This window comes from Budorcas taxicolor, chromosome 16 (genome assembly GCF_023091745.1).
Source record: "Budorcas taxicolor isolate Tak-1 chromosome 16, Takin1.1, whole genome shotgun sequence".
NCBI lineage: Eukaryota > Metazoa > Chordata > Mammalia > Artiodactyla > Bovidae > Budorcas > Budorcas taxicolor.
This window is the reverse complement of record NC_068925.1, coordinates 4,564,098-4,590,935: the sequence shown is the minus strand read 5'-3', so window position 1 is coordinate 4,590,935 and position 26,838 is coordinate 4,564,098. Positions and strand designations below refer to the sequence as shown.

Below are 26,838 nucleotides of genomic sequence, written 5' to 3'. Positions count from 1 at the left end.
ACAGGCACACCTCCCTGCCATTCCCTGCCCAGGCTCCGGGAATGCCCAGCGGCATCCAGGCAGGTGGGAGGTGAATGCCCGGGAAGGCGCCCCTGAGCTAGCTCCTCAGCCCCTGCCGGTCACCCTGTCCCTCTAGCGAGAGCCCGCCCAGGCCTCCTGCCCACACACCTCCTGCGGCCTGGGCCAGTGGAGAGCTGCCTGCCCTTCGGTTCAAACAGCACAGCTGGCACAGCTCAGGGCTACCTTTTCTTATCTGCAGAGTACACGTGTCTAGGGGCTTGACCTTCAACTGACCAGTAAGTGACTCAAGCATTGCTAATACCTTTGTGGCTTAAACATGTGGCAAACGAGGCTTAAATAAGGTCTCTGAAGAACACAGTGCTGCTCCGGCCCAGGTGCCCTGGCAAGTAGCTGGAGGCTCCCGGCGGAGGCTGTGTCTGTGGCAGGCAGTCCACTCTGGGGGTCAGCTCCTCTCTCCTAAAAGCAACTCTAGCTGCAGCAACAGCTGAAGGGCTATCCTTAGGCTCAAGATCTCTCTCTGAGGCTAGGTACCTTTGGTTTCAAAATGGAATAGGTGGGGAGGATGAAGGCAGAGCCCTGGGTCTCTGAGAACCGCAGGTCTTCGAGTGTCTCCATCTGGGGCACGTTTTGAGTGGCTGCTTCGGGTTCTGCTGGGATGCTTGCATAGGCCACCCCGCTCTCGAGACAGGTGTCACTGGAGGCTTCAAGGCTTGCAGGGAAGGGCTGCGGAGCTGGGGACTGCAGGGACAGGTCAGAGCTGCGTAAGGCATACGGAGAGCCCTGCCAGGCCCAGCTCTGCAGCACCAGGTCCCACGGTCCTGCGGGGGCTCCTGATCGTGAACACCCTAAGGAACGGACAAGCAGGCTCGGTCCTGGGGGTAGCTGCGCCCCATGCACACACCATAAAACACCAGATTCACCGTCACACAGAGCCGACAGAGCCGACCGAGGAGAGGCTACCTGCCAGACAGGCAAGGGGAGTGCAGATCCACCCCCAGGCACACCAGCACAGTCTTTGCATCGTGCGGTCCATCTCCTGGGGGCAGCAGCACAGACGCTGACCCAGTGGGGGGCAGTCCCCACCCTGGATGCGGGGGGCGTGGTCCTCTGCCCCACAGCCTGAGTCTCACTGATGAGGAGGAAGGCAGTCCAAACCCAGCCCTTCCCTTCTCTCTTGAGGTGGGCACGGCTCCCCAGGGACCAGACGCCTGGCTTCCTTCTGCTTGGGGTACAAGTCCTTCGCCTTGGTGCCCACTCCTGTTCCTCAGAGGCCTTCAGGCAGCACAGCTTTTGTCTCGGACACTCCAGAGCAAGGGGCAGGGTGAGAGCGAGGAGCAAGAGGTAAGCCCACCCCCACAGCTGAACCAGAGCCAGGTGAGGAGGCCTGACCCCCTCTCCCTCCCTGCCAAAAATACTGTCGTTTCCCAGAAAGGCGCCAAGCCCAGCTCAGCAGCTGACAAGGTTGAGGTGGAGGGGTTGGGGGCCGGGGGAGGCGTGTGAAGAGAAAGGCATCCTTGGGAAATACATGGGCCCAGCAGCGGTTTGAATACTACAGCTCTTCTGTACGTTCGCTTACAGATCAATCCTTTTTGCTTATCTTTGCAGTTTCCTGGGGGAGAATCCGCCTATCGTTTCTTTTTTTCAGGGACATTTCTTCAAAAGGAAAAGAAAATGGACATGTTGGGTCTGGAGGGGTAAGACTCACAGCAAAAACAGAGACAACGAGAAGGACTGTAACCAGCGGAAACCTGGTGAGTGTGTGTGTGGAGGTCGGGGCGGGCAGTGGGCGGAGGCCTGGGGTGACCGTGGGGCTGAGCGAGAGACCGGGGCTCCCCCCGGCGGAGCTGAGCCGAGGCAGCAGCTTGCCCACGGTGGGCACCGGGGGGTCACCGGGAGGGGGCTTGCGGCCGGCTGGACGGTCGCCGGCCCTCACAGCTGGGCAGCCTCTCACGCTGTCCCCCGTCCCTGAAGGTGGTGGCGGCTCTGGGGCAGGTCTGCAGCGGCTCTCTCCCCTCTCCCCTCCTGCTTGCAGAGTAGCGGTCGTGCCTGCAAGGCTCCGCTAGGCCAGAGAATAGATGGCGTTGACCGGAGACGTGGCCTCCGAGCTCTCGTTGCCCTCCGTCTCCTCCCTGTCCTTCTTGACCGTGTACTGGCCGATGAAGGAGCCGTCCTCGTTGAACTGGCCCTCGCCGCCCTCGCCATAATCCACCAGGCTGTCGTCGCTCTCCTGCTGCTTGACGGTGCCGTCCAGGGACGTCTGGCTGCCCTGCAGGGGCTTGTTGTCCTCGTCACTGGACGGGGAGAGATGGAGGATCAGAGCCAGCCCACTCAGTGCCACCCACACCCCGGCCGGAAGGGAGAGGGCCTCCAGAGGGCCGGACCCCAGGATGACCCAGACAGCCCTCACTTGCTGGCCTGTCTGGCCAGGTCTGCAGGGGAAGCTGAGGCCAAGAGAGGACACTTCTCTAAGGCAGAGGGGCAGGGTGGTGCTGGGCCAGGATGCCAGCGTGGGCCCACACTCCTGGACGCCTGGGCGGGGGTCTTTTCTGTGAGGCCGGGCTGCTGGCTCTCTGGGGTGGAAGCAGGCAGAAGCAGCCAGCCCCCTGCCCCCAGGAGGCAGAGGGAACTGCTTGTGGACCAGCGGGGACAGGAAGGGTCAAAGAAAGGGGTCAAGGACTCTGAGTTCTGGTCCCGTGTCCCTGCGGCTTTGGGAAAGCCCTTCCTTTTCACTGGGCCTTAGTCCTGCCATCAAGAAGGTCCATCTAGCTCTGACTCCGTGATCTGTGACTCTCTCTGGAAAGACTGCCCTTGGCAAGGAGTGAGAGTCCGAGCCTGAGAAAGACAAACCCCTCCCTGCCTTTCCTCTTCTCTTTCTTGGCGGTGTTACCCTCAGCTCTGGTTTATCCACAGAAAGGTGCTGGTTTCAGGGCAAGTGGAGGGAGGCGGGAGGGTGTGCGTATGAGACAGGAGGGCCGGCAATCAGAGACAAAACTAGCCAGGCGCGGAGGACTGTGCCCAGCTCCCTCGGAGGCCCTGCAGGCCCTGCCCTTAAGCTCCTCGCATGCAGAGAGAGCTGGTCATTACAGTGGCATCTGCCTGCTGGGGTGCCTGCTGTGCCCCCAGGGAGGGAGACACCCGGAGGGGGTGGGCATCTGCTCTGGCACCGCATCCCGTCCCCTGAGGTGGGGACCAGATGCTGCACTTCAGAAGAGAGAGAGGTCCCGGCAGGCAGGAACACAGCAGGCCTGGCAGGCTGAGCAGACACCCCGCAGCCCACTCCTCTGCCCCAGGCCACACCTAGCCATCCCTGGGCTTGTGGCAAACACTGGATTGTCACTAGAGTGGGAAGGGAGTTCTTGCCTCAGCACCGGGCACAGGCAGCTGCCAGGGGCGGGGAGGACTGTGAACCAGAGCAGAGGAGCTGGGCACCAGCAAGTGGGAAGCTAGCAGCCCACCCCTGCCGCGCCGAGCAAGGTACCCCCGCCATGCGCTGAGGGACAGTGGCCCTGTCTCCTGGCCTAACTGATGGCAGGGCTGCGGGAAGGGCAGCTGAGAGGGAAGTGGGCCTGCAGCGTTATGTTATCTTTGTTCAGGGGGTGAAATTTCATGGTTTGAAAACCAGCAGATTCTAATGACCAAGCTCCTTAGCCCACTTGCCACTCTATTTCACAGGCACCCTCCCCCGGAGCTCTCCACCCCTGCTGCAGGGCCATGATGACTGTGTCTGTGTGATTCTTGTGAACTCCAGGCCCCCAAGCTACATGCAGGCACTCTGGAGAGGCTGGCCCAGTGGGCGTGGAAGTGGTGGGAGAGGTCTTCACCGTGTCAGGTTCTTGTGGGGAAAGACCTACATCCGGGAAAGGACTGCGACCTCGTGGTCTAGGCACCCGTTTGCCTCCCTTCCAGAAGACCTCTGAGGACCAGGCGGACAGACCAGGGAGAGAGAAGCAGAGAGAGCCCCACCAGAGAGGTGCTGGGCAGGGGGGTCCCAGACGAGCAGGGCGAGCCCGCACCCCAGGCTGTCCTGCCTGGGAACCTGGCTTCTCCTCTAACATACTGATTTTCGCCCTTTCCAACTTCCGACTCTTGGACTCATCCAAGTGGGGCTCCAGGATGGATGCTGCAGGGGCCCCAGAGCCACAGCGAAGGGGTGTGCATGTGCACACGTGCATGTGTGCACATGTGTGTGCTGCGTAAGCCCATGCGTGTATGCACCAGTATTTGTGTCTCCGGCCTCAGAGTCAGTGGGGCCGGGGGTGGGAGTGGGGAGGAAGCAGACGCTTTCACCCAGCAACTGTGGTGTCTGGGAGGAGAGGTGCCCGAGGAAGCGGCTTCTCTGAGCACAGGTCCCTGGGCCCTCCCCTCACGCTGCCTCGGGGTGCACTGAGGGTCTGGGGAGAGAAGGCCCAGGCTCTCTGGGACTCATGGCCAGAGAAGGACCCTCGGCCCACGGGGAAGCTGGGCCCCACGAGGGGTGCTGAGGCCGTCAGGGAAGGGCCTCTCACACTTGCCCTCTGGGAGGCTTATGAGGATGCACAGTGGATGGACAGGCAGTCTATAAGGCGCACACACTCCCCAGCCTGGGCCTTGGTCCTCTCGCTGGGGACACGGGCGCCGGACCAAATGCTGTCCAAGGCCCATTCCAGGCTGCAGCCCAGAGGTGCCATTCTAGGTCCTGAGGGGAAGGCCCAGAACACCGCTCCCTTCATCCCTCACCCGGCTGAGTCTCAAACACAATACAACTTCCCCGTGTCGTCACCATTTTCAGGGCCGGGGTGGGGTACAGGCAGAGGGGAAGCTGAGGCAGACGGCTCCTGTGTGGGCAGCGGCTCTGCTGCTCGTCGATCTGATCCTGTCTGAGAGGTCGCTGACGGGCAGCGTGGCAGAGGCCCAAGACAGGCTAAGGAGAGGTCAGAGGACGAGGGGGTGGCCTGGCCCTGAGAGACCGGGTTGGGGTGGGCTCTGATCTGAGTGCTTCCTCCCATCACACCTGGCCAGGGAACGGGACCTCTACGACTCATTCTGCACTAGTCCTTTGCTCAAAGCACACTTGCCATTAAAATGGGCAGGTGGCAATTCTGCTAAGCCAGATACAAAGGCCCGTCCAGACCTGAGTGGGAGCATGGGCGCAGGACAAGGGCAGTAGCCGGACGCTGGGCCCCAGCCTCCCCAGTTCTGCACTAGCGCACAGTGGGGAGTGCATGAGGCTGCGCCAGGCCACTTCCTAGTCCAGGCCTTGGTCCTCTCACTGGGGACACGGGCGCCGGACCAAATGCTGTCCAAGGCCCATTCCAGGCTGCAGCCCAGAGACATCATTCTAGGTCCTGAGGGGGAGGCCCAGAACATCGCTCCCTTCACCCTCCCGTAGTTGAGTCTCAAATATAACACTACTTTCCTGTGTCATCATCATTTTCAGGGCTGGGGTAGGGTACAGGCAGATGGGAAGCTGAGAACAGAGCTCATTTCACAGCAAGAGGGAGCCTGGGGCGCGCTTTCAGAGCAAAAAGGCGGAAACATACATACACACAGTAAACCTGAGTTGTGCAGCCGGATGAATAGAACGCTGTTCATCAAATGAGTGTGAGTGTGTTGGCAGTGCTCCCACCACAGGCAGAGGTGATGGGAGGACATCCACCTGGCGGCCTCTGAGCCCAGCCCAGGCCTCTGAGGGCAGGAAGGAAAACCCACCAGACAGGGGTGCTGAGTGTGAGCAGGAGTGAAGGGGACCGCACACCTGTAATCAAAGGAGCCATCCTCTTCTTTGGGGTCTTCAGGGCCAAGGGGCACATCCTTCTTTTCTCGTACTTGGTCAGGAAGAGAAACAAAGACACAGAGGTGATGACTGGCCCCAAAGGAACAGCCAAAGACGCGGCCTCTGGGCTCAATACCTCTCCTTCTCAATACCGCACCACCCACGGCCTCTGGTTCTTGCCTCCCGCATTTAAGCAGGTTCCAAGCTAATTCCGCCGCCTCCTCACCATCATCTCCACTGACCACTGAAATCTTCCCCAACCTGGCTCACCTCAGCCTCTCCATGAGGTCTTCCCCAAACACCTGGACGCTGTCCTTTCCTTGGCAACTTTTAGCCACACTGTGTGGCAGGCGAGATCTTAGTTCCCTGAACAGGGATCCAACCCATGCCTCCTGCACTCCTTAGCACGGAGTCCTAACCCCTGGGTTGTCAGGGAATTCCTTGGCACCTTTCTTAATCCTGCTCTGTGTTACAATTACTTGTGCACATTTATGACGCCCATAATAGAATGCCAGTTCTTTCCTTGAGGGTGGGGCCTGTGTGTCTCTTCAAAGCTCCTAGGAGAGTGCCCTGGGCAGAGAGGACACGCTGCACACGCCTCTGGAATGGAAGGTGCTCCCCTAACTGGGACCCCACTTGTCTGCGTGACTCCCCTTTCCCACTCCGCCCCGTGAACGGCCAGCACTCCTCCCAGGCCCTGTCTGGTGCTGTGACCCGCCTACGGCACCAGCTGCCCTGTCCTTGATGGAGCGGTCACTTCTTCTAGAATCCTCTGCACCAAGCACCAGGACTGGTACACCGCAGACACTTAGGTGAATGACTGTGCTTCTTTTTGAGGACAAGGCGGGATAACCACCCCTATTTTAGCGGAGGGAAGCTGAAGCCCGGAAGATGTCACATGACAATTAGCAACTAAACAAAGTGTAGGATGGACACTGGAGCCCCAGTCTCATGGCTCCCGGTTCATTTATCCTCTGATGTAAGGAAAGGAGCTTAACTGTAAGAACTTTCTAAAATGGGCAGAGGAAGGTACAGAGTTATCTGATCAGTTCTCAGGTGTCCCAGTTCCACCTGGAACAAGGAGTGAGATCAGAAAGGCTGCCCTTCCTCAGTCTTTCTTACAGAAGAAAAACAATCCCAACACAGTGCAACAAAGTGAAGGACTCGTTCACCAATGTGCACGCTAAGCGCTAAGTAGCTCAGTCGTGTCCGACTCTTTGTGACCCCGTGGACTGTAGCCCGCCAGGCTCCTCTGTCCATGGGGATTCTCCAGGCAAGAATACTGGAGTGGATTGCCATTTCCCTCTCCATCATTCACCAATAATGAAGTATAGTTTCCTGCCTTTCCTGACTTGAAGGAGTCCGTCAAGGAGTCCTTTAGAATCCTAGGGTCTGAGAGCACGTGGGCCAGAGGACGAAAATAAAACAGAATCTCCTCTCTCTGGGCTGAGTTTTAGATCGTGGAGGACTTGTCCATAGAGACGGGGAGGAGCCAGCACTTGGAGAGCTCAGGGTGTGTCTGGTGATGGCTCCGGGGGCAGGGAACAATTTCACCCTGCAGTCCAGCCAGACGTCTGTTCTCAGGGTCATCCATTATCCTGTCTCCTGGCACCCTCCCCACCCCACCGCAGACAGATGGCTTTCTTGTCCCTGTTTGAAAAACAATCAATATTTCCAGAAACAAAAAAGCCAGAGGTCCTTGTCCTTGACCTTGGTTTGTCTGGGCTGGAGGATCTTGAGGCCACAGAAGTACCTCTCTGGGAATCAAATAAAAGCCCAAAGCCCTTTAAGGACTAGCAAGGGGTGGGGGTCCTCTCGGTGCAACCTACCCCCCAGCCTCTGCCTGCTCCTCATATAGGGCCGTCTGCCCTCCTGTTGAGGTATTGTGATTGCAACCCCGCCGCCGTGCTGAGCGCCCAGCTCCACGGCCTCTCTCATGTGTGTGCTTCTTCTGTCCAGACCTCTCCTCCCTCCAGCCTCTCTCTCTCATGGTTACAGAAAAGCATCTCTCCTTTCTCCTTCACTGGGATACAGGATCCTAATGAGATTCAGGCTGAAAAAAGCCAATTACTGAGCAGATGGGTGGTGAGTTCAGGGGAGGGAAGGTCACTCTTAATGGGAGCCAGGGTTCCTTCCATCCCCTCTCTGGCTGCTTGGACCGCTCCATCCCCCCATCTCAGGGGAGCTTAATTAACTCAAGTGCTTTCTGGCAACTCTACGGTGCACAGAACAGGCAAAAGGACCATTTGTCCCAGCCTGGGGAAGGGCTGTGCTTGCTGAGAGAATGGCGACTCACAGGAGAGCCTGCTGGCCCTGTCCCCGAAGCCGGCTCCTTGGACACATCTTACCAGGGTATTTGCCGCCGCGACTCCTCTTGATGAAACAGACGATGAGCAGGATCAGCACCAGCAGGGCGATGGCACACATGAGCCCGATGAACCAGCCCTGGGTGGCAATGTCCGCCTGGTTGTTGGTGTAGGCTGCGGGGGAGGGCCAGAGGCAAACACATGAATGAATGGTTCGCAAGGTGGCAGGCAAGGAGAAGGGAGAATTTCAGCTATTTCATGGCCAGCTTCCTCCTGCAGCCTACTGCTACCACCCGGCAGCCCTCTGGCTCAAACCACCCCACTACAGGGACGAAAAGGCGAGGGCCAAAGGTCAGAAAAGAGGCACCACCAAGGAAGGAGCAGAGGGAACGGAATAAGCAGCAGAAGGCTGAGCAGGCCCTCTGGGGAGAGGACTGTCCTAAGCTTGAGGCACTGGCATTCTTGCAAGCACAGTGGCTGGGCACAGCCTGGTGGGGAAGGAGGGAAGGCCAGCGATTGACTGTGACTCCCTGCGGATGAGCCGGGCTGAGCTGGCGCGCTGCCCACCCAGGAACGGGGGCCGCGGTCACACGCACAACCCTGGAGGAACGCCTCTGCAGGCCGGCACAGACACTGTGACAGAGACCTGTCCTAGCAGCCAGTTGGCCGTCCCCGAAGCGGGACCTGGGCGCGGTGCAGTCCAGGGTGCCGCGCGCTCCCTCGTGTCTTTCCAACGGCACTGCGGCTAGCAGCAAAGACGTCCCAGCGTGGGCCCCTCAGATGGGCCCGTGGAGGGGCCGTGCCTTCAGCACACCCCACGCCACTCCACCACACGCAGAGACCCCTGCGACAGACGGCCCCTTGCCATCCCTGCCTAGACACGTGGAGGCCTGTCTCAAGGTGGGAGACCCCTTCATGACTCCAGGGGCAGGCTGCATGGGCCTGGAGACCAGAGGCACGTCTGACGGTGTCCTGGAGGACCCAGGACTGAGGGTGGAGATGGGAAGGGGTGGGACGCATAGGAGTCACCTGCCCTCTTCCTGTCTACGGACTGAAGAAGAAAAGACGCAGCCTTCCATGGAAACCACGACTTGGAGGACAGGATCAGGGACAGAGGAGACCGCAGGGAACCCGGGGCAGGCAGAGCCAGCGGAGGAGCCTCTGGGAGACCCAGACTATGGTGGGAGCGCTGGGAGCCACGCGGCCTGAGCTGAGGCTCCAGGCCTCCTAGGGAAGAAGCACAGCGGCAGAGATGCGACCCCAGGCTCTGCGTCACACCATCATGCGGGGCAGGTATCCAGGTGTGGCCTACTCTTGGCTCTTCATGGGCGGAGAAACTGTCTCTACCAGTCCTCAGCGTCCAGCCAAGGGCCTTGCACCAAGCTGGGTCTCAATAAACAATGAAGATTGATGAGCAAGACCTTCCCCTCTCTCTGCAGCCTGGCTGCCCAGGCAGTCCGGGCTGGAAAGTTCCATAAGAACACGGCCATTACCACGCTGATCCGGGTGCTGTGGGGGAAGTCCCAGCCCTGCGTCCACAGGCTACGTCCCACACAAGATCTGAGAGGTCTTCCCAGGCCCCACACAGGATCAGATTACCTGATTTCAACCTCCGGTGTTTCTCACTCCCATTAGGAAAAACTCCTCCATTCCCTGCCCTGACCCACCGGGCTCCATCAGTCGCCTCTCCCACCACCTGGGCCGCTCCGGGCCCCCTGGCTGCTCCCACGCCTGCCTCAGGGGCCTCTGCATCTGCTGCCCTGAGATCTGATGAGATGGCGGCCTCATCCAATGTCGTCTCTTCAGAGAGGCCTTCCCGGACCTTCCCAGCTAAGACAAAACTCTCTTTCCCACCCAGCCACTCTATCTGCAGGACTGCACTTGCCCTTTTCATGGCACATATAACAACTGGCTAGACTACTACTGCTCACAGCTTACACTTGTTTAAGCACTTCCTATGGGCTGACACAGCTCAAAGCACTTTCCCACAGTTATCTAGTTTAAGCCTCACAAGAGTCCCATAGGGTGGATTTGTTGTTCGGTCACGAAGTCGTGTCTGACTCTTTGCGACCGCGTGGACTGCAGCACGCCAGGCTCCCCTGTCCTTCACTATCTCCCAGAGCTTGCTCAAACTCGCATCCATTGAGACGGTGATACTATCCAACCATCTTGTCCTCTGTCATCCCTTCTCCTCCTTAAGCAGCAGCAAGAACTGCAATCCCATGGCCTCCAGAATGAAAAGTACAATCACAGAAAACTAACCAAAATGATCGCATAGATCACAGCCCTGTGTAACTCAATGAAGCCGTGAGCCATGCTGTGCAGAGCCACCCGAGACGGATGTTTCATGGTGGAGAGTTCTGACAAAACCTGGTCCACTGGAGAAGGGAATGGCAAACCTCTTCAACAGCAGGAAAAGGCAAAAAGGTGCATTTGTACTATTACCCTATTTCATAGGTGAGGCAACCGATGCGCTGAGGTCAGTGATCGGCTCAGGGCCCTGGAACGGGTAAGTGGTAGAGTTGAGCTGTGGCCCCAGGCTATCTGGTTTGAGTCTGTGCTCTTCACCACTCCACTCAGAAGGTGAGCTCCTTGAAGGAGGGACTGTCGTCCCCGGGGCTGGGCCAGAGCCCGGAACACAGGGCACTCGGTTCTCATCTGCTCCTTGGCTTCGTCCCCTGGCCCACCCCCTCACCCTCTGGGCCTGATGGGGCTCTGCCTCCCGCAGGCTCCATGCTGCCCTCCCTTCCATGCCACACCTGACTTAATCGCCTGCTGCAGCTCCCCTTGGCAGTTACTGTGCTCTCCTGCTCTCACAGTGAGCTTCGCTGGCGGAAGACGCAGACCAGGCCCGTCACAGTCTCACGGAGTCATACTTCAGCGGGCCCTCCACGGCAGCGGCCCCCCTTCCGCTCCTCCCTGCTCCCCTCTCCCTCCCGCTGATTCGACGTGACCCTCCCTCCCAGTCTGTGTCTTGGGGTCATGCTCACCTGCCCCACACTGGAGCTTCACAGCCTCTGCAGCCGTCTCCTTCCATACCCGAGAGGGCTCTCCTCTCTCCCCTCTGCAGGGACCCAACACCTCATCTCCTTGGTGGCTCTGTCCTGTAAGGATCTCTGAAAACTCCAGCATTTCTCAGTTTCTCCCCCCGTGCTGTCTCTCCCCTTTCTCTGTTAAACGCGCTGCAGCTCCCTGTTTTAAGGCATTTCTGAGGAGCCTGCCAGGCTTTTTGGCTCTCGTGCGCACACTGTCCTCTTACAGAGAAATGCTCCAACCTTCTGCCATCATCACCGATTCCTGCCAGCTCTTCTGTGCCCCACGTGCTGGCCTCCACGCCCGCTGTACTCCATGCTCACCCACCACCACCAAGGGCACCTTTCCCAGACTCACTCTCTGGACTCTGACTCTCACCTGTCCTCTGGCCGTGCCTTTCCAAACTCCTTTCATCTCCCCTTGTCCTTCCAGCCAGTTCCACACTGCAAGCCCGGGGCTTGCTCCCGACATCTCCCTGGATCACCCATCTGCCCCTGCTTCTGCCAGCACCTCACATCTCACCTCTAAGGGCTATCATTTGCTCCTTCCAAAATGTTTCCCATAGTCACGTCACTACCCAGTTCTAAAGGGTTCCACTCAGTCTGTGTTTGTCAGATTCCAAGGATACAATGATACATCATGCTGTTATGTTTCCAGAACACTTCAATCAAGTCAGATGCCCTGGTCGTCCCCTTCTGCACCCTCCCCACCCTGCCCCAGAGAGCCTGGACAGCCACCCTTCCCGTCCTTCCCCTTTCCACGTTCAACCCCCTCCTTCCTGAATCTCCGATTCCTTCAGCTCACACCAGTCTCTTAACTCCAGTTTCAGCCCCCTTTACTCCACATGATGCAATATTTAATTGCTCTGTTTCCTGGGTTCTGATGTCCAATGATATTACAAAGGCTGGAGACCTGGGGATCCTTTGAGCCCCCTTGTCCTTAGCATGATGCTGGTCACCCAACTAGTTGTCACCGACTACTTACTGACTAATGGCCAATTTAATCCTAATATAACTATGGAGAAGGAAATGGCAACCCACTCTAGCATCCTTGCCTGGGAAATCCCATAGACAGAGGAGCCTGGCAGGCTATAGTCCATGGGGTTGCAAGAGTTGGACATGACTTAGCAAATAAACCACCACCACCACTAAGGTTAACACGGGCTATCTCTTTCATTTTTTCTTCATACCAGCCAAAGGGTCACAAGGATATTGGCTTCACCACATGCCACCTGGGCACTGGGATGAAGGAGTCACTTCAACTTATGTTTGAACGGTGGTTCCCATCTTTTGCAAAGAAGTTGGTCTGAATGTCTGCAGTGACCTGTTTGCTCCACTATCTTGCTGACAGCTGTCTCCCATGAGACTCCTTTCTCTTGGGAAAGAAAGGCACAATTCCATGGAAGGTGGCCATATGAGAAATTTACAAATTAAATATAGCTTTCCATTCCTGACACCACCATGCAAAGTTCAAATGTTACTTCCAGTCCTTACTGAAAAGATCAAAGAATTTTCTGTGAAGTTCAGACATACAAGGCTCTTCAAAACCAAGCAGATTTTGTAACTATGTTTGGTGATAGATGTTAACTAAACTTGTCGTGATAATCATTTTGCATAGATCGAATGATTATGTTGTATGCCTAAAACTAATCAATGTCAATGATACACAATAACAAAGACACAAAAAACCCAGTGGGATCTGGGGTAAGGTGGGCTCAATCAGACTCCACCAAAATGATTTAGTTTCTCAAGAACCAAAAGAAAGTTAGGACATAATCTCACTCACATGACTCCAAAGACCCTGAGAGGAGGCGGCATTTTTGCAGGGCTTCAGGGCAATTACATTTGTCTGCCAAGACCATTCTTAATCGATCCATTCAACATGTTTCCAGATCCCTAATGGTCACAGTAATAGCAACATCCCAAGATCAGTGAATATCTACATTTTCGACCTTTGTTGGAGCTAACAGAACCCAGGACAGCACCTGTTCACTGGGAACACACAGGTTCTAGTATCTCCTACTCTGGCTTAGAGGTCACAACCATTCTCTACAATCCTGCTCGGAAATGTGTAGTTTACTTGCAAAGCACAGGTCCCTTAGGCTCTTCACTCTAATCAAGAGGAAATTGGTTTGATCATTGGAGAGAGGCCAGTCACTCAAAGCAGGCAGAAAAACTATTTCAGAAATAGGGTGGATGAACAAATATGACAGGGATGGGCTTTCTTCAAATGCAGTTTGGCATGGCTGCTCTCACTTACGCATCATTTTACACCTCTCCATCTTCACCTCACTCCATCCTGGGTTTCTCCCAGCACAGCGAAAAGAGGCCGACCACAGGTCCCCTAATGTCCCTCCTCCCATGTCCCTGAGGCCTAAGGCAGCTTGCTGTCTGTCTCGCTGGGCCCGTCAGCACCCCATCCAGCCTGCTCCAGGATGTGAGAGCTGAAAGGTCTCTTGGAATCCAGGGTTATGTGTTGGGGCCCCTCAGGCATCTTTGGTTTCAAAAGCTTCAAGAAAGTGATTAACTTCTCATGTGGGATCTGTCTGGTGAGAGTCAGGGAGCCTGCGAGCATTCCTTGTGGTTTTTTTCCCATTTCCTTCATGAACGATTGTAACATGTTTGAGTCTATGGACAGAAGTGATAGCCTGTGGTTGTCTAAAGACCAGTGGTTGGGCCCCAGGATGGTCATAAACTTGATGAGACCCAGGGACCTGGGAGATGATTGTGTGAACTTGGCTCTGGAGTCCACCCACTCCTTCGTGTATTTTCAGAGGATCTGGACACACACTCACAGGCATACACGAAGTTTAGAAAGTAAAAACAGTTTTCTTCTCTATGTGGTTTGCACATAGTCATTTCCAGCCAGCCCGTGAGGAAAGGGAGCAATAAGTGCCCAGAGCGAGGGTCACGAGCCTGCCCTCTCCAGCTTGCATGGGGAGGAGGTGGGGACACATGCGGGCGCTGCAGGCCTCACACCCTGAAAGCAAGCTATGGGGTCAGCCTCTCCATAGCAACCACAGGAAAGGGGAAATGAACATCTAAGTCAGTGTTCAGAAGGGCATCGTCAGTCACTATCACTGCTTTCCTTTGCACGGAATGCTGGGACTTCAGAGCAGACTGGGGCGGCCCTGAGGGCAGGGACGGGCCCTTTCCCCTCTGGCTCTTTCTCCCCAGCCCACACCCACAGCCCCTGGGCTCAGCACTGGGCAAAGTTAAGCTCTGCAAGCAGGCTGAGCCGGCTTTTGCTGCATTCCCTAGGATGGAACTCTTTCATCAGACCTCATCCTTGCTTTCTGCCTCTGGGCTGGACTCAAGTTTGTAACAAAGCAAAAGCAAACGCATGCACACATGTGAGCAACAGCCTGGAGCCCTGACTGGGTCAGACAGAGTCCAGCCGCCTGCTTCAGTCCGTCAACTGCCCAGTCTCCGGGCCTGGCTCCCAGGATGGCCTGGCTGCTTGCAGACTTCCTGTCCTAGCTGGCCTGGTGAGCCTCAAGCAGGCAGCAGGACTCAGACTCCCCGAGTCTTGATGGCATGGATAGGCATGGACATGCACGTGCGCAGAACAGGCGGAGACACAGGGGGGAGGCCGGGACACCCAGACCGCGAGGGACCAGGCTGGAAGGGGTGGCGGGAGGCATTACACACACGGGCTGAGACTCTCGAGACGCAAGCCACCAGGATCAGCCTCAAGCCAGGCACAGGAGGACACGTAAGTCCACATTTGGAGCTCCACATAAACCATGGTGTGTTCTTTCCTTTAGCCTTGTGTCTAGTAACCTGCACCTGAGCAGGACGTGCCTGAGGGCAGGGACTGGTCCTTTCTTCTCTGTCTCTTTCCCCAGACTCCTCCTTTCCCCAGGGCTTAGCACGCCAGCCCCTTGGCCAGCTTGCCCAGCTGATTTTAAAGAGAGACACAAACAGGCAAGCAAGTGCCCTCCAGACTGCCAGCCACCCTGACGAACAGAGAGATTTCTGAACCTTGTTAACTGAGCCCCAGTTTCCCTGTTGGTTTGGTACAAAGGAAGACGCTTCTCCATCCACAGCTGAAGGCCGGGAAGGTCCAGAGCTCTTCTAGGACTGGAAAGTTTCTCCTCCTCAGTGCAACAAAAGGTCAACTACTTTTAAGCCATGACAAATCTGGGGCAAAGTTAAACTAAAACAAAGTGAAGTGAAGTCGCTCAGTCGTGTCCGACTCTGCGACCCATGGACTGTAGCCCACCAAGCTCCTCCGTCCATGGGATTCTCCAGGCAGGAATACTGGAGTGGGTTGCCATTTCCTTCTCCAGGGGATCTTCCTGACCCAGGGATCGAACCCAGGTCTCCCACATTGCAGGCAGACGCTTTAACCTCTGCGCCACCAGGGAAGCCCAAAAACAAAGCTCCAAACAATTCGGGTCACACCCCTTGGAGTTTTTAAACAACAGTTGGCAGTGGCAAGGCAATGCCATACACGCTGATCCTTGGTTTGGTTCCTGGGAAGATTCCTGGGGTAAAGACCTGGTCCTATCCCCTAACCCCACATGCAGGAAGCGAGCCTGTGTGAGGCCAGGTCGCACTGCCCCGAGACCCCCACACAAAGACCATGTTTATGCTCACACCGAGCCCTCGTTTCCAGCACAGTGGAGGCTGGGGGGCTCCGCTGTCCTCAGGCTGTGTGATGCCCCCTCATCCCCACAGGGTCGGGCGCGCACTTTCCTCTCTGGCGGCATGCACTTTTGGCTCATTCTGTCTTTCCGGTAGCTGCAGACTGACACGTAAGAAGAGCCGAGCCACGCCATGCAAGGTGAGGAACGGGAGGGTGAGTCTTCCTTCCCGGCAGGAGAGACAAGCGGGAAGCTGAGGATGAGCACGACATGCCCATGCTTGCCGGGGACGGCCAGGCCAGACCCCTCTCACCTGCACTGGTCATAAAGGTGATGACGGCACTGCTGATGCCCTCGTTGTCCCGGGAATAAACGCGCAACGTGTATGTCATCCCGGGATAGAGGTCTGTCAGCTGTACAGGCTGGGCCTGGGCCTTAACAGGGACAGTTTTTTTCGTATGATTGCCTGGGGAACAGAAACCTCAGTCAGCCTAAGGCTGGGCACGGGGAGCTGGAGAGGCAATGCCTAGACGCCTGGGCGCCTGCCAAAGGCGGAGGCACGGTGGGGGCGGCAGGGGCCAGGCCGTCCCGCAGGACACTGCCCCTCGTGAGGCTTCCTGTGCTCACCACAGGCTGAGGTGCTGAGCACACTAGGACCCGCTTCCTTAGGCTCTCAGGGTGTCAGCCAGCGCTCCGCTACCCTGGAGAGGGTAACTCAGCACCCCGCAGGGTGGCTCTGCTCCTCAGGCCTCACTCCCGGCTTCCCCTCTCATTTCTTGCTGCGTGAGCTCGCACTTCAGGAGAAGCGACAGCCTGGTTGTCTGGGGGGTGGGGTGAATGCTGGTCATGGGAAGCACTGGAAAATTACGGCAAACTAGCAGTTCTGGGTTCTCCAACCACAGAGAACCGAGTTGGTTTTGTTCTCTCTCAGAGCTTCGGGTGCCCTTCCAGCACAAGTTTAACAGGCCAGCACAGCGGGTCTGAGCCCTCCAGAATGGGGCCTTCACCCAGCTACCCCGATCTCACTCCAGTCTCACAAATATCCAGTAAAGGAGCACCAGCTCAGCTCAAGCTAAGACGTGTGACCCTGGATGGCGTCTCTGACCTGTGGGCAGCTGGCGTCCCTCTGTGAGCCAAGTACAGTTGGGGGTCCAACTGTCCAGGGGAGACCCTAAGAGTAAGGATCCTAAATGAAGGAATCCACACAGCAGCGAGAGTGAGCTCACTGGGGTCCTGTCGAAACCCTTGTTCTGGGCAGGAAATGGACAGAGGGCCCTCAGCCAGGCCACGCCCCTGCTGCCGAGCAAGGCACCCCTGGACCGCCACTGATGGCGCAGAAACCCCTCTTCACCTCGAGCTTGCTCTGCCCACCCCTGCCGCCTGAGCACGCATCGACTTCATGAAGCCACAGTGGGGCGGCTGAAAGGCCTCCCCGAGCCCGGGGGCGCGCCCTGCGCCTCTCGAAGGGCATCCGTGCTACCCGCGGCAGCTGCTGCCGCACCCACACAGCAATGCTTACTGTCGATGTACTCAACCACAAAGTCAGTTCCCGGCCCGAAACTGTGCTTCCAGGTGATGTTGGCCCATTTACTGTTGGGGACCACAGTGACGTTCCAGATGGACTGCTCGTCGGGGGCTGGCGGGGGTTAGAAGAGGAGTTAGTGGTGAGGAGGGAGGAGGCACTGGAGACAGACAGACAGACACACACACACGGGCAGCTAGGACAGGGTAAGTAGGAAGGGGCTGCACACAGGGCCTGATGGAGCTCCAAGCTGCAGCCTTGGCGGCCAGGCCAGAGGTCGCCATCCAGGCACGAGCAGGACAGTCAGGGGCCCTGCGTGTGAGGCAGAGCTGGAAACTGTGTGTCCACATAGGCGGGGGTGCGACTGAAAGAGTGGGTGTGGCCCAGGCCACCGGAGGCCCTAGCCAGGGTTCCTTCCCTTTTTAGGTCCCTTCTCACAGATTTCCACCGTGCAGTGAAAAGCCCTGTTAGCTAGGATGCAGACCGGGTGGGGCGGGGGGCGAGGGGCAGGGGGGAAATGTGCCTCTTTCCCATCAGCTACAGACATTCTACAGAAAGGAAAAAGACATCTTGAAAAGCCGGTCGAGAGAGAGATGAGATCTGCACAAAGGACACGACCAAAGGAAAACCTTACTGCGCTCCTGAAACTGGAGACGGAGAGCGGCAGCTTACACAGAGCCCTTGGGGTCATTCTTGGTCACCAAGACGCTGAACTCTGTGAAAAAGGGCCTCAGACTGTCTAACGGGACTTGGGCCTAAAACCCCAGGGCTCCGAGAAGACAGTACGAACCCTTCCTCTCCCTTTCATGGCACATAGAAGGTAACTCCTTCTTGACACCCAACATTCAGAGGCCCAGACACCAGAAGAATCCTGTTCTGTTGGCATCTTTGAGGCCTGATCTCCATGCAACACAGAAGACATTAATTATGTAGTTCCTATGAGCTGGGAGCTGCTTTATTAAAGCCATCACACAATCTGAAGCTATAGCCTGCGGACAGGATAGTGGCAGGAATCTTCAAACGCAATCATTTTCCCACAACCCAGCAGTCTAGTCTCTGTACCCCATTTCTCAGCAAAGATTTCACAGCGGAGTACTAGCACGAAGCCCTGTATCTCAAAGACTTTACCAGTGCGGCTCCTGAATCTTTTATTAGCACGCAAGGGGGCACTGTCACCAACTCACTTGAAAAAATAAATGAACAGAGCACATTGGTGATGTGTGCATTATCTATCTGACACGTGACCGAGTCTGCAGGGCTCGGGAAGTGATAAACGATCTCCTGGTCTTCACTCCAAAGCAGCGCCTTTTCTACTCCAACCTTGTTAGTTGCCGGTCGCCCCAGGTGAATGTGATTCGTTTTAGGAGAGGAGCAAGAAAGAGATTCCATTGATGGCGCCAGGCCTTCTCTGCGGGCAGGGCAGAAGGCAGGCTTCCTTACTGATCTGTCTACGGTTTCCACTGTATCGGCTGCTTTAAGTCAGCCCGAATCCCAGCTCCTTAGGAGCTCATGGCTCTTTCTAGTGGGAGTGAATTCTGATTGGCTATGGTCTGGGGACTTGACGTTTTCCCTCCTCAGCTCTGGGCCCTGGAAATAACCCCAAGGATTTGGGTTTAAACAGTTTGACTACCAATACAACCCTGGCCCAAGGCTGACTGTCTTAAAGGTAATGGAAATGGGAGCAGTCAAGCAGTGGGAAACCAAATGATTTTTAGTGGGAGGTGGAGGAAGGCTCTGCCGTCTAGAAATACCAAGATGATGATCATTAAAAAATGAAAAGCTCAGAGAGAGGCAGCAATAAGGAAAGCTATCCTGGACTATAACAACAACAAGAACTGAAGGGAAGCAGGGATTGTTCTGTCGACTCCTGGGATGTGAGACGTAAGGGCTATCCCTTGAGATCAAAAAAGGAGAACCAAAGGACAAAGTCCCATTTCACCCTAGAAAAAAAAGTAAACTTAGGAACAATCCTATCCTCAGTTGTAAGACATGATAAAGATGCACATTGCTTTGGGAAACCCTGGGCAGCAGAGCCGCTGCGCTGCGTGCAGGGACCGGGGATGTCGAGGGGGCCCGCAAGGACAAACTCGGAGGGCGGCGTGGCCCCTGCAGCATCTCAGGTGCAGCTACAACTCTGCGTGCACGTCCACAGGCTCGTCCTCTGTGGCATCAGGGCCAACCCTTCCAAGAGCAAGACCCACTCCCTGTCTTCATTCTCGGTACATCTCTTCTGTGAATTTGGAGCATCCACGTGGGACACAGAGGCCCACCTGAAGCCTCCCATGGCCCCAAAGAACATCCATCACCAAACTGCCAGGGGCAGCTCCTGATAGCCTAGCAGGTTTCTCCTTAGCCAACTTTTTCTTGCAGAGCAGGCTGTTTACATTTTCAATACTGCAGCTTTAAGCTAAATCAGTTTTCAAGGTCTGAGGAGCATCATGTCAGCTACACATTGCATGTCTCACTTACGGCTCACACAACTCCATGTAACTGGATTAAAGAAGAGACTCACACGTGCATTAAGCCTGCATTCTCACTCGGGTGCTGAGAGAACAGGGGTGGGGTGAGTGCAGCCCTGGCAGCTGGAGGGACGTGCCCAGGAGAGAGGGGGGCCTACGGCCCCGCAGCTGCTGGAGGAGCGTTCTGGGAGCTTCCTGCCAGCAGCCCTGCTGCCGCATCACGCTGGCTTGACAGTTGGTCTCTGGGCTCCACAAGCTGGAGGCCCTCCCCTCCGCGGTAATAGGAGTGTTTGATGTCAGTTCTCAGAAGCACTGCTGGGTCCCCAAGGGGTCTCCGCGGGCTGGAAGTACAGAGCTTCCCGGCCTGGCTGCCTGATGCAGGAACAGCACATTGTCTGGGCTCAGCAGGCCAGCCCTGGGATCGATCCTTCCCAGGGGCCCCTAGAAAGCCTGTGGTTTCCCCTCCGTGTGTATAATCTGGGGGTGTGGGGAATACGAGGGGAGAGAGCAACAAAGCACTCGCCAGCATTTCAGAACTCCTCGGCAGTACCATTTCCTGGAAGCTCTGACCTTATAAAAAAAGCCGATAAACCTGCTTTTCCAGGAGAGGCTCAAGGGAGGCACGGGATTCTGGGAACAGAGCCGCCTGGCTCGGCCAGCTACGCCCCCCTCCCCAGGCTCTGCCGCAAGGCTGGGGCAACACGGCAAGGGCAGGAGGCCTTCGTAGTTGGCCAATGTCCGGCCCCTCTCCTTCCCCCCTCGCCCCCTCTGCAGTGCTCAGCCCTCAGCCGATCCCTCAGTATGTAGCTGGAGGCGGCCCTACTGTCTGGGCCCTGGAGTGCCTGCCTGCGTGGTGTAGCCCTCTGTTAAAGAACAAGGATCTGAGGTTAGGACAGGGTCTGAGCGGTGGAGACCCCTCAAAGAGTGGGGGCAGGGTGCTCTGTGCCTCGAGGCCACCAGCCTGAGAATCCAGTCTCCCCCCTCCTGCCTGGGGAGGCCTGCGGATGGAGGGGCAGGGGCACGGACGATGGGCAGTACCGGATTCCCGGATCTCAGTCCTGGTGGTGGCGGGACTCTCCGTGGTGGTGGTGGTGGTGGTGGAGGCGGTGGAGGCGGCAGTGGCTGTGGCTTCGGTGGTGGCGGTGGTGGTAGGAGAGACGGGTGGGACGGTGGGGACTGCTGTGGCTTCGGCGGCGGTGGCAGTGGCATCGGTACTGCTCACCGTGCCGGGCGCGCCCACCGTGGTCGGGGGCGACGTGGGAGGCGCTAAGGGGAAATGTAAAATAGTCGCGTCTGGTCGGTCTGGCTGTCCCAAGGCTGGACGCAGGGCCCCGCGTGCAAGGCAGGCAGCCCACGGGACAGATGGAGCTCAGTGACCGGAAGGCTCTCCAAGCAGGACAGATGGGTCAGGCAGGTACAGGGCCGCGGGAAGGGAAGAGAATGAAGCCTGAGTGTTTCATTTTCTTCTCACGGCCTATGTGGCTCAAAGCGCCCAGCATGCACCCAGCCAAGGGCAGTGACGAAGATGGCACATGGACTGAGTCGCTCAGACCCCAAGGGTGACATGGAGTCCCAGGCCAAGCGCCACCCAGCAGAGGCCAAGCAGCATCACTCGGGTCCAGGCCTGGGGCCTGGGCCTTGAGATGGGCAGCTGGCAGGGCCCTATCTGCAGGAGCACCAGGAAGCCTGCCATTCCCAACCGTTCACTCCAAAATGACACTTCCTCCCACCTGCCTGAGTCCTAATACCACCCAAACCCAACGACAGAGAGAGAACCATTCCCACTCTGCAGGCAAGCCTTGTCCCGTGCTTCCTCTTTTCTGCCTCCACTGTCACCCCTTCCCCAGGCTCTCAGCTCATATTTATTTCCTGCCTCTCTTCTCTTCTTCTCTGCCCAGGGATGGTCCCTCCTGCAATTACCCCAATCCATCCTGGGGGCGACAGAGGATAAGATGGTTGAATGGCATCACTGACTCAATGGACATAAGTTTGAGCAAACTCAGGGAGATAGTGAAGGACAGGGAAGCCTGGCGTGCTGCAGTCCAGGGGGTCACAAAGAGTTGGACATAATTTAGCGATTAAACAACCACCACCACCCTGGCTTGTAGTAACTGCCTTTCTCTCTAGGACATTTGGGTCCTGGGCCCCACCTCCCCAGTCCACAGTAAATGCAGAAATCCCAAGATATGAGTGAGGCACATGCGGGCTGCTTTTTTGCATAAATCTTCAGAGGGCTTCACATCTGCCGTAACTCTTACTTTCTCATCTCCCATCCAAAGCTGCCCTTTGACAGGGGTGAGCCGTAGGGGGTTAGGTCTATCATGACAATGTTTCCGTAGACCCTCTTTCTTTCTGTAGAAGAGCTGTGGATGCTAACAAAGGGCGGACCTGTCACTCTTCAGTTCCAGTACTGCTAATTCTGAGAAGAATGATGGGAAATCAAGAGAGCCAGGGATACCGCTCCTCCTTACCTGCTATCTCCTGCGATCTGACCAGCCTACTTTCTGCTAACAGGGCAGAAGCCAGGGTATCACTCAGCTGTGTCTGACTCTTTGTGACCCCATGGACTGTAGTATGCCAGGCTCCTCTGTACATGGAATTATCCAGGCCAGAATACTGGAGTGGGTAGCCTGTCCCTTCTCCAGGGGATCTTCCTGACCCAGGAATCAAACCAGCCTCTCCTGCATTGCAGGTGGATTTTTTACCAACTAAGCTATCAGGGAAGCCCTAAAGACACAAATAGGTAACTCTAACTTCCAACGAAGAGAGATATCCTATCTTATCTCAAATCTCCAGAAGTTCAGGAAAATACTATCCACACTCCCCAGGAGAGGGCCAAAGCAAGAAAGAGACCAGAGAGAAAACTGCCAGAAAGCTTCTCTCAAGAATTAAGAGATCCTAAGCTTTCTCAACAAGAGCCTGACCAACGAAAGCCCTTTTCATTCCCGTGGGCCTCCACGTTACAAGTTCCCCACAGAAAAGGAGTGACTGTTCCTGGGATCCCAGTTGCTTCCCTGTTTATAAGATCAGAGGCGTTACTGGGCCTGAGGGTGCTGATCACAGAGGTCACAGTGGGCAACTGACTGTGCCCCATGCATTCCAGAGATTCCTGGACAAAGTCAGGACCAGATAGCGCTACGTTCCCCAAACCCAGTCAACACGGACATCAGGAAGGTGGGTGTGAGGGGAACATGTAGTGGGAAAAACTCTCCCTCTCACAGTGAGTACTCAAGGATGCATTTCAGGTGGCCCAGGCCTGCAAGGCAAGCCTGGTGTTTGAAGGATCAGCCAGCGGGAATTTTCTCATCCCACTCACCAAGACAGGCAACGAGACAGACGTGCACACACACGAGTCTGAGACCCACAGGGCAAAGGCGAGCTCCCACCTAGGCCTGGTACTTGCAGCTCTATGGCCATGGACACACACGGGCTTTTCCTGCTGTTCTGAGCTGCTGGAAGGAACCCTGAGAAGCTATTTTGTCCATCTGGACAGAACTACTCTGATGTGTTTTCTAATAATTTCAGAAGGCTCACCTTTGCTAAAGACATCATCAAAGAACTGATCCTCACTTTTAAGTTAAGTCACCCCCCTCTGTATAGTGTGGAGATGTGGGCTTCCCCCCATGTGCACAGTGGTTCTGCACTCCAGCCCCTGGAGACTACACACACTTTCCTGTGAGCGCTGGGCCTCCCACGGGTAGGGACACACGCTCAAGTGGACACAGGGCCGACTGGAGGCCCACGTGCATCCCCAGGCACTGCAGCGAGCAGCCCTAGAAACAGAGATGTGGAGAGGGCCAGGACAAGTCCGTCCTGGGCTCTGCTGGGCAGAGACAAGAACGAAAAATGAAGATGCTGCCACAGTCTCAACCCCTCCCTCTCCGGTCCCTCCACCCAGTTTGGCTGGAGCAAGGGTTTTCTCTGATGATGGCTACTAGATGCTCTTCCTTCAGCTTGGCAGCAATTATCAGGCGTTAGTGAGAGGGGCCCAAGAGGAGCAGGAGGAAAGGAATCGCTTCCCAGCACTCTCCCAGAGGATGCCCAGCATTGCAGGTGCAGTAGCGGTGGCACCTTAGCTGGCCACAGTCACAGCTGGTGAATCGGCACTCTCTCTGGCCCACTGCTAACAGTGTCGATTGTCCCAGGGATGGGCAGGGCCAGAGAGACTGGGAGGGCAGAGGCAAGAAGGCAAGGTTCTGAGGGAAGGGCTGGAAGTCAGTGAGTGAGCTGTCAAGAGCCGTGTGCAGACAGGAGGGAAGGGCGGGCTTTCCAGGGGAAACTGCCCAGTGTTTGGGTCTAAGGGGATTCAGATAACTTCAACCCCTGGGGCAGGGTTAGGGTAGCAGACAAGATACCCTTATTTCCAGGCTACCCAGGGTAGCCTGGAAATAAGGCTCAGCAGTGGGGCTTATAGGCGAATGGCCCACGGGCTGGACAGACCCATCGCTGGGCTGGGATGCCATCTCCAAACACAGCAGAACCAATACGCTCACTGCTCAGCAGAGACCACCAGGCTGGAAACTGAGTGATGGAGGGCCAGGGTGATAACCGAGGGTGACGGAGGGCCAGGGTGGACCTGGAGGCATAGGACCCCTCCCTGAAGTACTCAACCCAGTGTGCTAACACACTCTGGAAGACACCCCAGCCAAGGCCAAGGGTTTTCCACCAGAGTTGTGGGTGATACCATGCAAGAAATGGAGAAAATTAAGAGACAACATGTCTCTTATTCATCTTTTGTTGCCCAGAACCCACCACGGAGCTGCCCAGCAAACGCTGGCAGATAAGAGCTGAGCCAAACACAAGGGCAGCAGTTCCCAGACATTCCAAGGTGGATGGCTTGGTCCAAAAGTGTCCACCCGGTGGACAGACTACCTTGGCCAAACACAGGCGGCCAGAACAGATGGGCAGCAGCCGTAAGAGGCTGCAGACACGGGCGCAGGAAAGGGGCCATCTCCCGGGTGAGAGGGACACGTCAGTTTTGGGGAAAAACACCCACAATTGGCGAGAAGGAGAGAGAAGGGAGCAGCGGGCTAGGGTCCAGACCACGCCGACGATGGAGACCCTGGGCGCCGCCACTGGCGCCTTCAAGGCTGGGAACAGCCGGGGCTACTGGCACAGCTCATTTACCAAGAAATGCCCTGTGCCCCGCGGAAGCGGAGCCCAGGAAACACGTGGCCGACAGACAGAGGTCCTGGCTCCCTCTGCACAACAGGGTGAGCTTGGATCCTTCTTAAATGAGGAGGAAGTGGGGGTTTGGAACTACACCCATCCCTCTCACACCTGCCACGCGAGAGGGGTATCACAGCCTGGCGTGGATCCCACCGAGCAAAACAGGCTCCCTGCCACCAGGCCCAGCTGCCTCGGGTCCCGGGTGCCAGCATGGGGAGGGGACTGTGAGCTGTTTGACCAGAGAGCTTCCAGGTGATCTGCGTGGCTCCCTCACTGTCTCTCTCCTTCTGCCTGCACTGAGTGGTTTCGGGACCCTGGGCACCTGCTGGGCCAGCCCCACGGGCACCCATGCAAACTCGGATCAGGAAGTCAGGGCCACCCCCAGGCTGCATGGATGGCCCTCCCCCGGTCTCCAGGCCCAGGACCCCTCTCTGTCTCCCATCCCAGCAGAGGCAGGGAGGCACTGGCCGTTGGGCTGGGTTATCTGAGGGTAGGATGGAGGAAAGGGGAGCACGATGACCGCGCACCTCCCAGAGGTCTGGCTGATGGGACAAATGCAAACAGAGGAAGCAGGGTGCGCAACAGAAACAGAACCAACCTAAAGCATGGGGGGCTGTGAGTGAGGGTGGAGGGGAACCAACCCAGGAAGGTAGGGTCCTCCACGCAAGCCAGCCCTCCAGCTCCTCACCCGGCTCTCAGCCTCCCTGCTGCCTGCAGCCTGAAGCGGCCCCGGTGCACCCACCTCACGGCCTCTACTCTGCCTTGAAGGAGGGCAGGGGCGGCAGCCTGGGTCCCTGCCCAGCCCCTCCAGCTTGAGGGCCGGCCTTGCTGATGCTCCTCAGACCACAGTGTGAGGGGGCTTGGGAGGAGGGCCTCAGAGGGCAGGTCACCTCCTGCTCCAGACCTGCCCACCCAGCTCCTCACGGTATATCTGCCTCCCAGACCCCAGAAGTGGGCACTGTCCTTAACACACAAGACTGAGAAGCTGGGTTTCTGCAGGCTGATGGGACTCTCAGCCCATGGCGTCCTCTGAGACTCCAGGTCGGGGGTACCTGGCCCATCTAGGACACAGACTCACTGAGCGGAACCCATGGGAGATGGCAGAGCTGGTGCCCGGCCCCATGCAGCATGCAAGGCCAGCATGCACGGCACGCTCACCCTCGGGTCACCCTTTCAGGGGGTGGCAGCCTGACCCGGAGACAGGAGCCAGCTGTCCCCACCCCCAGGGCACAGCAGGTCACCCAAGGGCTCTGCTCCTGCTGTGCTCTGAGATGGCAAGCCAGGCAAGAGACCAGGTGCTCAGAGGAAGTAACCACTCAGCTCCAGAGAAAGCTGAAGCTCCAGGGAGCAGGTCTGGAGCCGCTGAATGGGCTCCCTTCCAAGCCAGCCACCTTCGTTAGCGAAGGGAGGGGAAGGTGCTGGCACTCCTCTGGCCCTGCCCCCCCCCCCCACAGCCTCCTGCAGAATCCGGCTTCCCACCTGCTGAAAGGGTGCGTGCCGAGAGCATGCTTTCACCCCAGGCCTCTCCCTCTGTCTGCCCCGCCAGGCTGGCCTCTGCCTGCACTGCCCCATGCCACGCCCGTTACCTCTGTGGTTGGTACAGTACCTGCGGTCGGTGTGGCTTCAGAACACGGCACCCAAGATAGCCAGAGAGGGAGAGGTGGAAAGAATGAGAGGGAAGAGAAAACAGCACAGGTGAGACCACAGGACAAGCATTCACAGGAGAGACGGTTCTGGCTCAAACTGACCCAGATGGCGTGGCTGGGTGCTGGCCACAGCCCTGCGGATACCACCTGGCCTTCAGGGATCGTGTTCAACCCCACGGGGGTCTGCCACGTTGCTACAGAAAACCTTCCTGGGTCTTGGAGACCTTTCTAACATCTTTGCTTCTATCTCAACTCAAGGAAATCTAGGAGGTGGCCGCAGAACAGCCCACCTAGAATGCCACGTTTCCATGTCTGTTTTGAAGGGTGTGTCCTTCTCTAGCG

The 26,838-nt window shown here is 57.0% G+C and overlaps 1 protein-coding gene across 1 annotated transcript in view; it reads right to left on the bottom strand.

Annotated features, from left to right (window-relative positions):
• Positions 1-2,080: 2,080 nt before the first annotated feature.
• Positions 2,081-26,838, bottom strand: part of NFASC (neurofascin) — a 165,702-nt gene continuing 140,944 nt past the window's right edge. The window contains exons 27-33 of the mRNA XM_052654213.1: positions 26,457-26,471; positions 20,720-20,947; positions 17,220-17,336; positions 16,014-16,166; positions 8,122-8,253; positions 5,756-5,825; positions 2,081-2,312 (exon numbers count right to left, since the gene is read on the bottom strand). Coding sequence (XP_052510173.1) covers positions 2,081-2,312; positions 5,756-5,825; positions 8,122-8,253; positions 16,014-16,166; positions 17,220-17,336; positions 20,720-20,947; positions 26,457-26,471 — 947 coding nt within the window. The remainder of the gene's footprint in view (positions 2,313-5,755; positions 5,826-8,121; positions 8,254-16,013; positions 16,167-17,219; positions 17,337-20,719; positions 20,948-26,456; positions 26,472-26,838) is intronic.